The sequence below is a fragment of the Centropristis striata genome, unplaced genomic scaffold (assembly GCF_030273125.1).
Source record: "Centropristis striata isolate RG_2023a ecotype Rhode Island unplaced genomic scaffold, C.striata_1.0 Scaffold_26, whole genome shotgun sequence".
Taxonomy (NCBI): Eukaryota; Metazoa; Chordata; class Actinopteri; order Perciformes; family Serranidae; genus Centropristis; species Centropristis striata.
In genome coordinates this window covers 404,592-421,770 of record NW_026739042.1, presented here as the reverse complement: position 1 = coordinate 421,770, position 17,179 = coordinate 404,592, and the positions used below count along the sequence as shown (strand labels likewise).

Here is a 17,179-nt window from a genome sequence, read left to right as displayed (position 1 = left end):
TATCTGAAATATAGGCATTATTCTCATTTTAGACTCAGTTTAAATCAAGTGTGCTGCAGACTTAATATACTGTTAATATAAGGTGATACATAAATTACGAGAATAAAGTTGAAAAAATATTTAATTAATTCATTTTATTATTCATAATTTATTCTCGTAATACATTCAATATTTATGACTTAAATCTTGTAATTATTATTTTTCTTCTAAATGTGGCCCTAAAACTCCCAACACTACTACTAATAACAGCTCTTTGTTGTTGTTTTTTTTTTAACATTTTCATTATTTATTATTGATTATGGAAAAAGGAAAAAATCTAAAATACTAAAAAAGTCAAGTCAAAGTTTATTTATAGACATTTAAAAACAACCTCAGTTGTGTCGTTGTTATTAAAATACAATTAAAATCATAAACAAATATAGTTTGAATAAAAACAAACAAAACAATAAAATATTAAAAACAGTAAAACAATAAAATTCTAAAAACAGTAAAACAATAAAATACTAAAAACAGTAAAATAATAAAATAGTAATAAAAACTCAATCTAATAACAAAGTTAGAATTAAAAATAAAATAAAATAATGAGCGGACATTAACAGGAACAGGAAATGACAAAAAAAAAAAAAAACTCTCCTCCCATGTGACCTCGGTTGTCGGAGGACCGCATTTGAAACAGCTGTGCTCGACCAATCAGCTGCTCGGTGAGTTCAGAAACCAGCCAATCAGCTGCTCGGTGAGTTCAGAAACCAGCCAATCAGCGAGCAGGGAGCTAGGATTTAAACGGAGCCTCAGCAGCTGTAAGTTAAACGTCTTTACCTTCACACACTGACGGACCGTTGGAGCAGCAGCAGCAGAAAACATGGCTCTACGAGTTGCCAGAGTACGTACTCTAATGTTTTATATTACTATTTATTACCCGAGACACAGATATATAAGAAGAAATGTCTCTTTATTGCATTCTGTTACAGGAAGTGGACGACCCCGAACTTTACCGTAATTACTGGAGACGCAACAGAAAATTTAAATTCCTTCATTCAGATACACATTGCAAACCTTTCAATATTAATATAGGAACGACTGGGTAGTAAATTAGGCCTATTATATGTAGGCCAATCAGAATTACGTTATCAGATTACAAGAGTAGTGTTACATATTTGATAACACCTTTTCCCCCCAGTTCTCCACTCAGCAGTGGCCCTGGTGAGAGAAAAAAGAATGGTCTAGAACATGCGAAATGCCTATTATAGCGATTGAAAATGTTTTGAGATGTTTACAAAGAAAAAAATATATTTATTCTAAATTATATTTATATATTTTGTATTTGGTAACTACATTAACTTTCTCTGTTCTCTCTGCAGATACATCCAACCAACACGCAACGACACACAACCCATACTACACCCACAACACAAAACCAACGGCACTTTTAAGAGCCAATTTCTGTCTGTCTCTCTCCAACCATCTCTTTATCTTTACCTCTGTCTATCTCTTAACCTGTTTGTCTATCTAGCCCCGTCTGTATTTCTAACAATCTCTCTATCTCTCTATCTATCTATCTATCTATCTATCTCTGTCTACTGATCTGTGTTTGTCGTGTAGTTTGTCAGAATGCCAGGGGGGTCTACAAAAAAGACTTGTCCATATTGTCAGGGCATTTTATTTTGTGCTCAAAAGAAATGTTCCCATTGTAAAATGGATCAGCCTGTGAAGCAGCGCCTCAAGAAGAAGCTTCAGAGGTTTGACGAGAAGCGAGAGGAATGGGTGTTGGGCCGTAAGAAGAACCACAACCTTGCATCCATCAAGGATGAGGCCCTTGTCATGGTATGTACAATTTTGTATATGATATTGAACTTTCCAGATTATATTGGAAATTAATTCAATGGTACCATAAGTTTTTGATAAATCATTCTATAGCAAGGTTAGAAACATACATGCTGTTATTTCTGTGTCTATGTCACATTAGTAACCAATAACTTTGAAGCAATAATTTATTGTGTTCCTGTAAGAGCATAATTGAATGTACTGTTTTATATTATACTAGTTATATTTCTATAAAAATAACCATTAGTTATCATATGTCCCCATTCACAAACTCCTAAATATCATTTGATAAATATGAATATTTTTGGGCTACACGGTGATCTAGTGGTTAGCACTTTAGCCTCACAGCAAGAGGTTCGCCAGTTTGACTCCGGCCTGCAGCTCTTCTGTGTGCATGTTCTCCCCGTGTCAGCGTGGGTTCTCACCGAATTCTCCGCCTTCCTCCCACAGTCCAAAAACATGTAGCTTAGGTTTAATTGGTGACTCTAAATTGTCAGTGGGTGTGAATGAGAGCTGAATGGTTGTCTGTCTCTGTATGTCAGACTTGTGATACTCTGGAGACCTGTCCAGGGTGGACCTCACCTCCCAATGTCAGCTGGGATAGGCTCTAGCCCCCTGCGACCCGAGTGCGGATAAGTGGAGAAGGATAATGAATGAATTATTTATATATATTATATATAGCTATATATTATTATTATATATATATATATATATATATATATTATCTGTCACAGCAAAATTGGAACACACAGCAAATCTTAGTGATACCCAGGTATTCTTTGACCGGTGAAATTACAGCCTCAACCAACAGCAAATATAACTCTGGTACCAGTAAACTGACAAAGAAAAATAAAATACAGGCAGGGTCTGTTCTGATACAGATACACACCTCTAGTGGTTTATAAGCTTGGTTTAAGCCTTATGCCTTATTTCAGGCATAGAGCAGTTTTAAATTCATATAATACATTCACACATTTCCTCCTAGACAACTTTTCAGGCTCACAAATATTTTCTTGCTTTAAACCCTGTTCAATTGATGGTTGAGAGAGATTTTAGGGAAATCCAACTCAGATTTGTTTTGCTGTTTGTTAATATATAGTTGGTTTATGCTTCTACTATGAGTCTTTCCTGTTAACACATACATCATCATACAAAAGCTAAACCCACCATGAAGTCATGTTGTATTTCCTCAATAATTAATATGCTGAGATACTTCTACTGTTGCTTTTCCATTTAAAAAAAAAGAAAATTCATATTTTTGTCATTACAGCTTGAGAAACTCAGTGCAGCTGGTTACAAGCCACTGCTGCTTCTAGTCAAGGACAAGAAGAAGAAGTGTGAAATCTTAACCCCTCGCGGCCCACTTGACGCCTTTGCCCAGGACTGCCTTGAAAGAATAGGCTCAGTGTATGAGTACTTTTGTGAAGGTGAGAAGCATGCACAGTATTTTTTTTAAGTAAGATTTCAGATTTAGTGTTGGGCATGTAAAAGATTGGATCAATGTTTATATCCTAAAAACGTGGTTCACCCTTAAAACTCAAATTAAATCATCAACTCACCTCCTCGACAGTAAAAAATTTAGGAAAGGTTCCCATTTTAATATAATATCAACACAGTTAGTACAACACTGGATCAATTATTTTTAAAACAATTGAAGTTCAAGCAGCGAAAGTTAAATGACATTGTGCAAATACTGCTAACTAACTGAATGAGCTGAATACTGATTATAACGCATACACATTTTTGTAGTAACATATGCTAATTATACATGAAATTTGCAAAGTACAGAGTCAATGAATGAAATAAGTAAAAATCTTAATATACTCTACACAAATGAAACATTTAGGATGGTGCACAAATGTAGAGCTTTAGATGCAGATGGGCCATTAACAAAAGTATCTCAAAGAAAAAGAAAAATGGATATATCACAAATGACACTTCTACTCACTTTGAGGCATAAAACCCAAAGTTTTTTAGCACGCACTGTGAACGAATTAGTTTGACCCCGTCTGTAAACAGGCTTGGTGTCATTCTTTGAATAGATATTATGAGTATGCTTTGACTCTCAAAACAATATATTCTATTTGTTACAGTTATACAAAGTTAAATATAGATATGATAATATTTAGTACATCAAGGTTCTGGTCAAGAAGAATGGGACTACAATGATTGTCAGAGATGAACACTTCAGGTACTGTTAAAGCTCATGGGCCATCTCATTGTTTTAAGTAAAAAAAACACAACACTCTGTTTAACAGAAAGGAACAAGGAATCCAGTGAAAATACTTTTACACTGCACCTCACACCGTGTGACCCACCGGAGGACAGAAGCAATGGGGAAAGGGCGAGGACCATAGAAGGTCAAGTGGAGCAGGAGGAGAGCACCACTGAGGGGCAGGTGGAGCAGGAGGTGGAGCAGCAGAGCACCACTAAAGCCTGATTTCCACCGGGCGTTACTGCAGGGTAACGTCAGCGTCGCGTATGACGTTGCAAATAGGTAACACTCTAATCAATGAGAGCATTTCCACCGGGCGCGTAGCGTAACGTTACTGCAGCGTCTCTCCGCGAGCATTAGGTAGGACTTCTATTTCTCCGCGAGACGCTGCCAAACCGCGTAAATCTCAACAGAGCAGATCACCAGACAGGAAGTCCCACTCAGAATCAGCGTAAAACACTTCTGCCCCTTTCAAAATAAAACACAATACGCAGTTCATGCAGCCTAAAACTACTTCACATCAACGTTATGTTATGACCGGGGCACCAGATCGGCAATCAATCAATCAATCAATCAATCAAAGGGTCTCAGAGGATCGGCGACACGGAAGACAAGAGACTGATTGTTGAAGTGGAACATCATACAATCATTTATGACATAACATATTGTTTTTATAAGGATAGATGGTCAGATCAACACATCTTTCACCTCAGAGAAGCAAAGTAAGTTGGTTTTTGTTTTTGTTGTTTACTTTATACACACAGTTTATCCATAGACTGTAGAAATAGAGTTTAGAGTTCATCACGGGATCTTGCGGTCTCCCGTATGGTCAGGATTATCGCGTGATCTCATTATCTCGTGTGTATACGGCCGGCTCGCTAAGGTGACGTGCTGCTGCTGTAACGCGCCCGGTGGAAATCCCCAGTGAGGGGAAAGGTAATCCGGACCGTGCTTGACCCATAGGTTATGTTGCTCAGATTCCAATGATGTTTCCCCATAATATGTTAATAATTCATTTATTTATATTTCTTTGGGCCAATAATTAAAATGACTACTCATAAACAGTTAATTAACAAGTGATTAATCTAAAGTGATAGATTAATCAATAATTCCTGCTATAAATTGCATCTGTGTTGTTGTGTTTGCAATTTAGTTCTGAAGTTCTTACTTTCCGTATTTCCAAAATTTGTCAAAAAATGATGTGTAGGGGCGTCCCAGTTGCTCACACTGGTAGAGCGCTTACCATGTATGCTGTGTGCTGCGGCGGAGCTGGGTTCGAATCCGGCCTGAGCTCCCTTTGCCGCATGTCTTCCCCTCTATCACCCCCTTTCTATCTATCACTATAAATAAAGCAACAAAATGCCAAAAAAAATAATCTAAAAAAAAAAAAAAAAAAAAAAATGATGTGTACCATTTTGTGCATCTGCATTATACACTACTGTATGTGTATAGTTTTGTTTTTTGTTGGGTTTTTTTTTTTTATCAGTGAAGCAAACTTTGAGGCACAGTGACAGAAGAGCGTTCAGAGCATGAATAAACAGAAAGATGATTGTCACAAAACTTAAGTGATAAACATCATAGTGTGTATATCCTTGTGGAGTCAAGACAGGCAGTGTCCATGTCTATGAACACTTTAGTTGAAGGCACAACATGTATTAGTCTATTGGATTGCTGTAAAATTTGAGGAGCACATGCTGTCAAGAAATTGGGATTTTTACATACATTACAGCACATAAACGAGAAAAATACCTAGAGTTAATGGGTCAACATCAGTTCAGTCTTACTACATATGCTGCAGCATTTGTGAGATGTTACATTATTTAAAATAATAAATTAAATCATAATGTGGTTTTTGTGTAATTTTTCTTCTCCAAACCCACAGCTGTCTCCAGAGGGTCAGTCAGAGTGGCAAAAAGAAAAAGTCAGGTATGTAAATGTTGTAGGGTAATTAAAAATATATTTTTTAATGAATTGTATTGGTATGATGATAACTCCATGTATTGCCATAGCTATTTTTTCTTGTTTGTTTTTCTGAGTGGACATGCTATATGACCAGACTGTAATTTTACACCCTACAGAGGCACCAAGGCATCTGCCTCCGAGGAAAAAGCCACAAAAGTGTAAGTTAAGTTATTCCTGTTTTTAACCTGGGTGGCACAGACAGATTTGTTTTATGCATGTAAAGGCATGAAATGATCTGACTATCGCCAGTCAGATAATAAAAAGGGTGTTGGTTTATATGTGTTACCCTACTCTCAAAAGTGCGTGTAAAGGCTATCTTTTGACATTGATATACCCCTGTTACCCCTGTTTGCTTTTTAGAACTGCTTCTAACAGATCATTAGTCCGAATAGACAACCTAAATATATTCAGTCTTAGTTGATAAGGCGATGAAAGCCATGCAGTATAGGATGCAGCAGTGGAGTATTTTCAGTTGTCAGCTGTGGCTCAGTAGTTTTATGGTGATTCCAGCAAGAGTCCCACATTGGTGAATAGTTAGACCAAACTTAACTTGTACCGTGGAGCTGCTCTCAGTTCCAGTGTGTGACGGTCCTCGTCTAGTGTTGAGGTGCTGATGATGTGGTTGACAGTTGTTTCTTCCATGTGTCCCTGAAGGTACCATCAGCAGATTGCGGATTGGGAGCACCTGAACCAGGTGCTCAGGATAAAAATCCAGAGTCAACGCGGCTCTGCCTCTCTCTGGACTCTCTCTGGGCTGCATCCTGCAGCATTTTGTCTTTGTTTGGTTTCTGCTTTGTTTCCACTTTACAACATTTACACTTCACATTGCTCACACATCCACATTTACATTACTGATGTTACTGACTTACACACTTCATATTTGTACTTATTACCTCGGTTGTTTAAGTTGATTTAATAAATTCATTTAATTTCTAGACATCCTTTGTCTAGAAATATTTGTTCCCGTTTTGTGCGCGATTATTTGTAAATCTTTGGTAAATTTGGTATTTGGTTACAGTATATCACCAGGCAATAGGGTGTTTGCTTAGAGTTTCTGTAGATCATTTTCTGGGGGATATTTTTAACCCTAGGGTCTAGTGTTATTGTGGTAACTCACACTTAGTATTTGGTGTGCGTAAAGTTGTCAGTAGCGCTAGTGGTGCGCTCTGGTATAGACCCTTTGTTCTCCGGTTTACCTGTGCATGTGCAGGCCGGTAAAAGTTTGTTTGCTCTTCTGGGAGAGTGTAGAGGAACGGACGCTTTGGATGAGTGCATTTTGGGGTAAGTAAACTTATTCAGAATGATTGTGTAGTGTTTCTTACCTGAATTTGGCCATTTAAGTATTTGTTTGAGTGCTGGTTGTTTTGTGCGGCTATCAGCTGATCGGATAAACACTCGCAGGTTGCTTGTGCGCAGTCTTGAAAAATGGTGAGGAGTATTCCTTTGTAGGCTGTAGCAACGTTATCCTTTGGGTTCGTTGAGCGGGGGTGTAGTGTTGTGGTGAACGTGGCTGAAGCTTTGCTTGGGAGCATGTCTGTGGTTTCGGGAGGGTTGCTGGCTCGCTAGTCGCCTTCCTGAGCCAGCGGTCAATAGTGCATAAATACCCACCACAACTAACCACATGAAGACTAGGGAGGAGTTTAGTTAGCCGGTTGGTTTTAGATAGCGGGGAAACTCCAAACTGGATGGAGGTTTGTTCCTCTCTGGTGCGCACGAGTGAACGGCGTTGTGGCTATCTGATCCATTGATGTGCGTAAAAGTTTGATGTTGGCCTGGTTTGTGTGCTACATGTTTTGTGATGGCTGAGGTTGAAGCGTTTATTTCAGACCCATCTCACGAGTCCCTGGATGAATGTACGAAAGAGCAGTTGTTGCGGATTGCTGCACATTATTCAGTGGAGGTCGAAGGTGACAAACGTCTCACAGAAGCGCTCCGTGGCTCCTGATGTTGGTGCGCAAGGTCAGTACTTTGATGCAGCTACGTTTGGCATGACGCATTCAAAGAAAATTGGACATTTTAAATCTGTCCCTAACGCAAATCCTAATTTTGACAACGCAGATATTTGTTAATATTGTAAAGAGAAAGGACATTGGAAAGCAGATTGTGCCGTGTTAAAGGCTAAAACCAGGGGAGTGGAAGCTGTGAGACCTGGTGCATTTGCCGCGCCTGTTAAAGATTGTGTTTCTGAGTTGCTTACCCCTCACACTTGTGAATCACAGGTTTTGGAGGCTTATGCTCCTTTCATTCGTGATGGATCAGTGTCACTGGTGGGAAGTGATGTGGAAGTCACTTCCCTGGTTCAGGGTGAGGTAGCTGTGGGTGTGCGACCAGCGTTGCCTATTGAAGGAATACACCTTATTTTAGGGAATGGCTTGGCTGGAAGCAGAGTTTGGATCGACACTCCTCCCTCACCTGTAGTCACACTTTGTCCTTCTGATTTGGTCTCTGAGAAGAATCCTAATGCGTTGCAGGAGGTTTCTCCGTCCTGTGCGGTTACGCGCGCTATGTGTAAAACACAGATTGAGGTGTCACCTGACAGACAAAGATGGAACCTCAAAAACCACCTCAGTACTGTTACTAAGCTTCCTTTGTCACTGTCTCATAGTGAGGTTGTTCAAGAGCAGGGTAATGACGTCTTTTTGAAGGAAATATTTGAGCGTGTTTTGCCTGCCTCGGAGATAAGTAATGTAGCAACTGGTTACTTTTTACATAATGGTTTGCTGGTCAGAAAATGGGTTCCTGTGAGTGAGGATGGGGTAAGAAATGATGTTTTCCAGATAGTGGTTCCGACAAAGTTGCGTTCCCTCGTCTTGAAAGTGGCACATGATGAGTGTGGACATTTTGGTGTCCGGAAAACATACCTGTGTGAATGGTGAGCAGAGAATGTCATTGCAGATGCACTGTCTCGTGCTCCTCTGTAGTGAATTATTGTTGGTGTGATTTCCCATATTTGATATGGCCTTTTGTATTATTGTTCATCTGTTCCTGCTGCGCCTGTCTTCTTAATTTGCTCCTCAGGTACCGGGGTTGCTAACAATGGGTGGGGGGAGGTTACAGTTGAAGAATCCAGCATAAAGGTCATGTATTATTTCATTTTGTTGATTTTTTTTTTTTTTTTTTTTTTTTGTACCTGCGTGGTATGGTGATGGTGTGCCGGTGATCCTTGTGGGACACCGACTTTTTAAGGGGGGGGGGTGTGACGGTCCCCGTCTAGTGTTGAGGTGCTGATGATGTGGTTGACAGTTGTTTCTCCCATGTGTCCCTGAAGGTACCATCAGCAGATTGCGGAAGGATAAAAACCCAGAGTCAACGCGGCTCTGGTTCTCTCTGGACTCTCTCTGGGCTGCATCCTGCCAGCAGCATTTTGTCTTTGTTTGGTTTCTGCTTGGTTTCCACTTTACAACATTTACACTTAACATTGCTCACACATCCACATTTACATTACTGATGTTACTGACTTACACACGTCATATTTGTACTTATTACCTCGGTTGTTTAAGTTGATTTAATAAATTGTCACTTTTCTGCCTTGCAAGTTTGGTCACTGCTTACGTCTTCATAGCTGTATTTATTTGGATCCTAATCTAACAATGAGTGAAATGTGTTTTTGATGTCTACAGATTGCTCCTACCACACTGGCCTACAGGCTTTCCCCATCAGGAGCATAATAAAAGAAAGAGTGAGAAAGGTTAGATAGGCATATAAGAAATGCATATAGTGGGCTGTAGGATTTCTAAACTTCCTTGTGTGTTTGCAATGTATACCATACTTGTCAGCTAGATACTTTATGAGTAGGGTCTTTCTGAATTACAGATTAAAATGCAGTTTGTACTGAAAATTTCATGATCCGATAATGTAAATACCAACTATTACTTATTGTACCGAAGAAACTCAGTGACTTTAACTTAAAAAAGTAGACTCATCCTAATAATAAAATCTTCATCCCTTGTACTCTCAAGAGGGAGAACAAACACATTACATTTTACAACTGTCCACTTCACAGGCTATCCTACCACTTGTTTCATGTCTTTCACTTGTGCTTCAGTTAAAGCAAAAAATTGAAATATCTGCATAGATGGAAAATAAAAGCAGTCATAATTAACATTATATTTAACAGCTATAAAAGACACATTCATAAAATGTTGTTTGCTTGATGCATGTAGGCTTTAAGTTTATTGGAAAGATTCAACAAGGACCAGTAACAGCAACATTTCCTTCTGTTTTCAGTGGCGAGCAGTGGCCCGATTCCTGGCAGCCAAAGAATTCACTTCTAAATAATGTTTAAAAATAAAATGTATAATTTGAACTCCACTTTTGTTTCTGCATATTTATTATTTATCTTCTGCATTTGAGGGGTCATGTCTCAGCTTTCTCTTATGAGGTGAGAAACCCTGCAATTGGGTTGACACAGAGTTTAACCACAGGATTGGCCTTAATAAAAATGTACTTAATCCTTCCTTTTCAGAAGTTCTTCAGCAACATGTTTTTAGTTTTCTGAAATATGTTGTACTATATGTTATTATATTACACTTTACATGTAATTAATATAAATAATTCCATGTTCCTCTGTTGGTGCCTTTAACCTTACCTCAGTCAGTGTTGGGATGTTACTGATTACATTTAGTCAAGTACTCTACATAAGTTGACAAACCTCAATATTACAGTTTACAGTCATGTAATTATTAGAGATGAAACATTTTCAAGATTTTCAAGTAATATAATACTGTGAAAGGAGTCATTCTCCTGTGTTCTTCAACTCAAAGCCTACAACTACACCTGAAATTCTTCATTTTCTAACAGTTCATTACTTCTAAAATAATTCACTTAAAAATATAAATAGTCTAACAATTTGGGGTAACATTTAATTTAATATTAAGACAATCCTTATCTGGATTACCATGGTTATAACTACTACCTGATGGAGACACGAAACAACTGGATCAAGTTCTTCATCCAGCGCTTCGTCACGCCCCTCATTGTGAACGTCAGTGAGAAGGGGGAGCCCCCGCCTGTAGCCCTGAAGTATTTTACACACACACACACACACACACTGTAGCAACTTTCCATTTTACAATCACAGGTTGTAAAATGCAGTTTGTTAACGGAGATAGTGGCATTTAGATTCAGGTTAAGGCCGACCAGCTGCAATTTGAAATGGGATGAAGCCCATCCATGGCAGACAATGTAAAACCAACCTGTTCCCGTTTTTAGTGGAAAAAAAATCAATATTTTGACTTTGTTTCTGCATAAAAATGGATTTTGATTACATTTCTAGCGAGAAATATATGTTTTATTTTCTAAATATTCACTCAGTGAATGTACATAATCACTTTGTGGTGAAGATCTCGCCAGAAAAAGACGATCCGCTGTGTTTTATTTTGAAATCTGTTTTATTTTGTAATCTACCAAATGTGCTGTGTGATCCTACTGGATGTGGTCCGATCCTCGCGGATGTGCTGTGCGATCTCATTGAATCGCGCTTCACTGTAAATGGCCTGGACTCTGCTCTCCTGTTTTAGTTAAAATATCTTGATTAAACAAACATTGTTGTCTTTTTTAGCATAGATAATATACATACAGTATAATTATTTATTAGACAGTGTGTGACATTCGATATATTGGGTAGAAATAGGTTTTCCCTAATACGGAAGAACTACAAAACGTCATTGGAGTCGACATAAACTGAAGAGAGGTCAAATCAAATCAAATCAATCAGCAGCAGGTGATGATGCGCCACCATTGGCCAGTAGTGATGGTGAGTGGACCAGGAGAGGAACATTCCCATCTGGGGCCGAACCAGATCCACGGCAGTGAGACCAGCAGGAGTGATGGAGCAGGACCACAGCTCCACACCCTGTGAAGACAGAGCAGAGAAAAGTGCGAGTACTCTGTCCCAATAATACATGACACAAGCTTTTATTTTCCCAGAGAGAAAGAGGGCTCCGGTGTATCGTGTCCCCCGACACATTGGGCCTATAGCGGCATAACTAGGGGCTGGTTCAAGGCCTCGGCCAGCCCTAACTATAGGCTTTGTCAAAGGACTTTAGGAACCACAAGTAACATAGAATTTTGGGAGCGTAGTGCTCTAGAAGGGTAATATGGCATTATGAGGTCTTTATTACGTAGGTGAAAAAATGCAGTCCTTGAAGTTTGTTATATGGGAGTTAAATGACAGATTCCTTATGGTGGTATTGGAGGCCAGGGTAATGCCATCGATGCTAATTAAGTCTTTAGATAAGGAGTTTCGGAGGTGTTCGGGTCCCAGTACAATCACTTCCGTTTTTTCCTAGTTTAACATTAGGAAGTTGTGGACCATCCAGGTTTTTATGTCTTTAAGGCATGCATTAAGTTTGGCTAGCTGATCAGTTTCACCTGGCTTGATTGATATATATAACTGAGTGTCATCAACATAACAATGAAAGTTAATTGAATGTTTTCTAATTATATTACCTAGAGGGAGTGTTAGAAAGTGCCAGTTCATCTCCTCCTCTCCACTAGGAGGAGGCACCCAGTGGTGGCTCAGGGTTGTGGTACCTCCCACCTTATAAATATAGGTCAGAAGATCACTTCCTCCTCTTTGTCCCAAGACACTGGAGTTCAAGTCAAAAGACACATGGCAAACACCTGACAAACACTAATGTATGAATTGTTTGGCAAAATATTGTAATTTGTTCTCTCTTTTGTTTAGAACCATGGCAATCATCCTACAAGCATCCCCTTTTCCCTATTTATCCACAAAAGATAAATAAAGCAAATTAAACTAAAGCAACCCTGATTCCTGGTGGTTTGTGGCTCCAGTCAGAACTTTTAATATCCTACAGGGAGCATATAAAGGGTGAATAAAATTTGTCCAAGCACAGAACCCTGTGGAACACCGTGGTTAACATCAGTGCGCACGGAGGATTCATTATTCACATGAACAAACTGGAAACGGTCTAATAAGTACAATTTAAACCAGCCCAGTGCCGTTCCTCTAATGCCAATTCCATGTTCCAGTCTCTGTAATAGGATACAATGGTCAATTGTATCAAATGCAGCACTCAGATCTAGTAAGACAAGGACAGAGACAAGTCCATTATCAGAAGAAATTAAAAGGTCATTTGTAATTTTTACCAATGCTGTTTCTGTGAAGTTCTTATGATGAGTTCTAAATCCTGACTGGAAGTCCTCATATAGACTATTGTGTTGAAGAAAATCACAAAGCTGATTTGCGACTGCTTTCTCCAGGATCTTAGAGAGGAAGGGGAGGTTAGATATTGGTCTATAGTTTGCTAAAACGCCAGGATCTAAATTAACCTTTTTGAGAAGAGGTTTAATTACAGCTACTTTAAGTGTTTGTGGCACATAGCCTGTTAATAATGACAAGTTGATTGCATTTAAGAAAGAAGTACCCGTTAAAGGTAGAACCTCTTTAAGCAGCCTTGTTGGTATGGGGTCTAGGAGACAGGTTGACGGTTTCGATGAGGAAATCATTGAGGTTAGTTGTTGGAAAGTGATGGGAGCGAAGTGATCTAAATATTTATCAGGGTTTGTACCCGTTTCTAAGGCTCCAGGGTTTAAGGATGCCTCAGTACCAGTTAATGGCAGGAGGTAGTGAATTTTATTTCTAATAGTTATAATTTTCTCATTGAAAAAGCTCATAAAATCATTACTAGTGAGGGCAATAGGAATACATGGTTCAATAGAGCTGTGACTCTCTGTCAGCCTGGCTACAGTGCTGAAAAGGAATCTTGGGTTGTTCTTATTTTTCTCAATTAATGACGAATAATAGGCTGATCTGGCTTTACGGAGGATTTTCTTATATGTTTTAAGACTGTCCTGCCAGGTTAAAAGAAATTCATCCAGCTTAGTTGTACGCCATTTCCTTTCGAGCTTTCGTGAAATTTGCTTCAGTTCACGGGTTTGAGAATTGTACCATGGAGTTAACTTTTTCTGTTTTATTATTTTCTTTTTTAGTGGGGCAATAAAATCTAGCGTTGTTCGCAGTGAATCTGCAGTACTGTCGACAAAGTTATCAATTAGGGAGGGACTGAAGTTAACATAGTGCTGTAGCTAAGTTCAAGGAAGTGATTCCACCTGTCTTTAACTCTTTGTCGTGCTCCAACATAATAGAGGACTATCAGATAGACATCTAGTGGAGAAACTATCAGATAGACATCTAGTGGAGAAACTCTTGCTTATTAGCGAGTAGTCCAATAGCAGGACTTCAAAAGTTATTAAATAATGGTCTGATAACACAGGATTTTGTGGGAAAACTATTAAATGTTCAATTTCAACGTCAACATGAATATTAAAATCACCTACAATAATTACCTTATCTGTAATTAGTACTAGGCTTGATAAAAACTCAGAGAATTGTGATAAAAATTCTGAATATGGACCGGGAGGCCGGAAAACTATGACAAATAGGATTGGCTGTTGGTTTTTCCAGGTTGGGTGTGAAAGACTGAGAACAAGGCTTTCAAATGAGTTATATGAGTATTAATATGACTAGGAGGAGTAGATTCATTTAGGCTGACATATTCTTCATCACGCAGCCAGGTTTCAGTTAGTAAATGAGTTAATATCAGATTGCAATATTGACTTACTTTGTCTAATAAACATTAGATCCTTATCATCTAAAGCTTTAAGACATTTTGTCCACATTTAATTATTTTGGGTTTTTGTTTATTTGCAGTTGAAGTTTCAATTTTTATTAGGTTATTTTGGGTAACTCCTCTTCTGTTAGAACCTGGTTTAAATAACTTAGCTTTGGGAGGACGGGGGACAGACACAGTCTCTATGGGATTTTGGGTGGATGACTGCTCAAAGGGAAAGGCAGAGAAGTGTTTTACACTGCGACTCTGCCTCCTGGTCTCAACTCTGATTTGTCACGGGTTTGGACCGCTAATAAACTTGGTCAGGTTGCTAGATATGAGAGCGGCTCCATCCAAAGTGGGATGAACACCATCTCTCCTAATAAGACCAGGTCTCCTCCAGAAAGTTTGCCAATGATTGTCGAGGTGGTGTCCAGCAAACAACGTGGGCTTCGTTAACCAGCGCTGGAGCGATGAAATGCAGCTACACATATCATCGCTGGTCAAATTTGGCAGGGGACCAGAGAAAACTACGGAGTCCGACATTGTTTTGGCATATGCACACACCGATTCCACATTAATTTTTGTGACCTCCGATTGACGTAACCGGGTGTCATTACTGCCGACGTGAATAACCACTTTTCTGTATTTACGTTTATCCTTAGCCAGCAGTTTCAAAACGGATTCAATGTCGCCCGCTCTGGCCCCCGGGATGCACTTAACTATGGTGCCTGGTTTCGCTAACTTCACGTTCCGAAGAATGGAGTCGCCAATGATCAGAGTTGGCTTCTCAGTGGGTGTGTTACTGAGTGGGGAGAATCTGTTGGAGACGTGAAGCGGTTGGTGGTTAACCATCGTGGGCCGCGGCTTCTGACTATTCCCCCTTCGGACATTCACCCAGCCGTCCGGCTGCTCGGGAGGTGTCGGGGAACGGCTAGCTGCGCTATGTCGGCTTGCACCAGCTAAGGGCGACTGGCTAACTGCTGCAGTTAACTTTACCGAATTGGTTTCCATGGTGCAGAGCCGCACTTCTAGTTCACTAAGCCTCGCCTCCAACACAGCTAAAGCACTACACTTATTACAAGTACCATTATCATTAAAGGAGGCTAAGCAGTAACTAAACATTTGACACACCGGGCATGAGAGAGCAGGAGAGTGAGGGGGAGAAGACATGGTTAGCAGCTAGGCTAGGTAGCTAACACAACTGAGTAGTATCAGACGGATAAGATTAGCGACAAAGTCGCTACAAGGAGCAGATAGATACGGGTGCTTAAGTAAAACTAGCGTATGTATAAATGAAGCGGACAGGTATCCGTTATAATGTGTAACTTTTAACAGAGTTAACTGTATTTAGCAAGAGCAGCAAACAAGCACAGCACTACACTACGAGCACACACAGAAACACCGGAAGTGACACAATACGCTCACCTTAGCACGTCCAAGTCCAGGTCTAGGGAGTTGTAGTTTTTTTTAATAAAACAGGGTTTCCCCTAAAATTGGAAGTTGTTAATACTTAATTAGTGGCTTTCCAGGGGTTTGAGGGGATGCCAATCACATTTTTGGCATCAGAATTTAATTATTGTCTTGTTCAATGGGGGATTTTTTATTTTTTTTGGCATATCCTAAAGCCCGACCACTCCCACCCCTTAGTGACTATGCTCACATTATAGTCCATGTCAACACCTTTCTATAACAGTAGGTCTCATGTCTGTAACCCTTTCTGTCTCTTAGTTATAATCATTTAAATATGCCCCAGGGTTAAGGTTCAAAGGTCAATATCTCAAAGCAAGAATATTATAGAACCTTGAAATTGATATATGTTACTCTCCAGGCCAAGACCTTTCCGGTGATGTATTTGGTTTAGCTCTATGACAAAGTTTTATTTTTTCACATCTCGCACTCGGAGCACTCAAAGAGCTGTGGGAATCTAAGTCTGTTAGGGCAGATTTCCAAGGTTTGAAAAAAATTAAATTGTAGTTTTAAATTATATTAGTCAGAATTTTTTAGTTTTTAACTGTGGGTAGCTCTGGAGTTTTAGGGGGTGGGAAACACATTGGTGTATAGGAGCACATTTCTTGTGTTCATATTTAACAGGTGCCCAAAGGTGACCATAGCCACATGACAGCTAAGGTCAAGAGCTTTCGATAACAGCTGTTCCTATGTCTGTAGCTGAATGATAAGCCTTCAAATTGCACCAGGTTTACCAGTTCAAAGGTCAATATTTTAAACCAGGAGGCCACATAACCAGGTTATGGTACTGTGTATTCAAAGAGTGGTGCTGTCGCAAAGCAATCGATAAATCTATACATTCACATACACATCTATACCCACACCTTTTTCAAATTGCATGAGAATCAAATCATGTGTAGATCATTGTTAAGTCAAGCAGGCCACGTATCATCTTCATACTGCCATGATGTTAATCTGCAAGTTGAGAGCTTTCCAATGATGTATTTGGTTTAGTCCTACGCCAAAGTTTTAATTTTCACATTTCATGAACATAGCTTTGCACAGGCATGGCTTTACAGAACCCTTTGAAAGTGAAATAGGCTGACATATTTATTTTAGATTATTTTTGTACTCACTCATTTTTTCTGATTCCTCG

At 39.3% G+C, this 17,179-nt stretch overlaps 2 protein-coding genes across 2 annotated transcripts; one reads left to right on the top strand and one right to left on the bottom strand.

The window, feature by feature from the left end:
- The first annotated feature begins 730 nt into the window (after positions 1-730).
- Positions 731-9,472, top strand: LOC131967768 (uncharacterized). Its single transcript, XM_059328712.1, has 6 exons — positions 731-880; positions 1,359-1,821; positions 3,092-3,248; positions 5,919-5,962; positions 6,115-6,156; positions 9,267-9,472. Exons 2-6 carry the CDS (start codon positions 1,609-1,611, stop codon positions 9,444-9,446), a joined length of 636 nt encoding a protein of 211 aa, XP_059184695.1. The 5' UTR covers positions 731-880; positions 1,359-1,608; the 3' UTR covers positions 9,447-9,472.
- Positions 9,473-14,124: 4,652 nt separating this feature from the next.
- LOC131967765 (uncharacterized) lies at positions 14,125-15,747 on the bottom strand. Its single transcript, XM_059328708.1, has one exon. It carries the CDS (start codon positions 15,745-15,747, stop codon positions 14,869-14,871), a length of 879 nt encoding a protein of 292 aa, XP_059184691.1. The 3' UTR covers positions 14,125-14,868.
- Between the last annotated feature and the right edge of the window lie 1,432 nt (positions 15,748-17,179).

Excerpts from the sequence above, each read along its gene's own strand:
- LOC131967768 (XM_059328712.1), top strand. The coding sequence starts at position 1,609 with ATGCCAGGGGGGTCTACAAAAAAGACTTGTCCATATTGTCAGGGCATT. Across the intron at positions 1,822-3,091 it reads AGGATGAGGCCCTTGTCATG|CTTGAGAAACTCAGTGCAGC; the intron begins GTATGTACAATT and ends TTGTCATTACAG. Across the intron at positions 3,249-5,918 it reads GTATGAGTACTTTTGTGAAG|CTGTCTCCAGAGGGTCAGTC; the intron begins GTGAGAAGCATG and ends CCAAACCCACAG.
- LOC131967765 (XM_059328708.1), bottom strand. The coding sequence starts at position 15,747 with ATGTCTTCTCCCCCTCACTCTCCTGCTCTCTCATGCCCGGTGTGTCAA.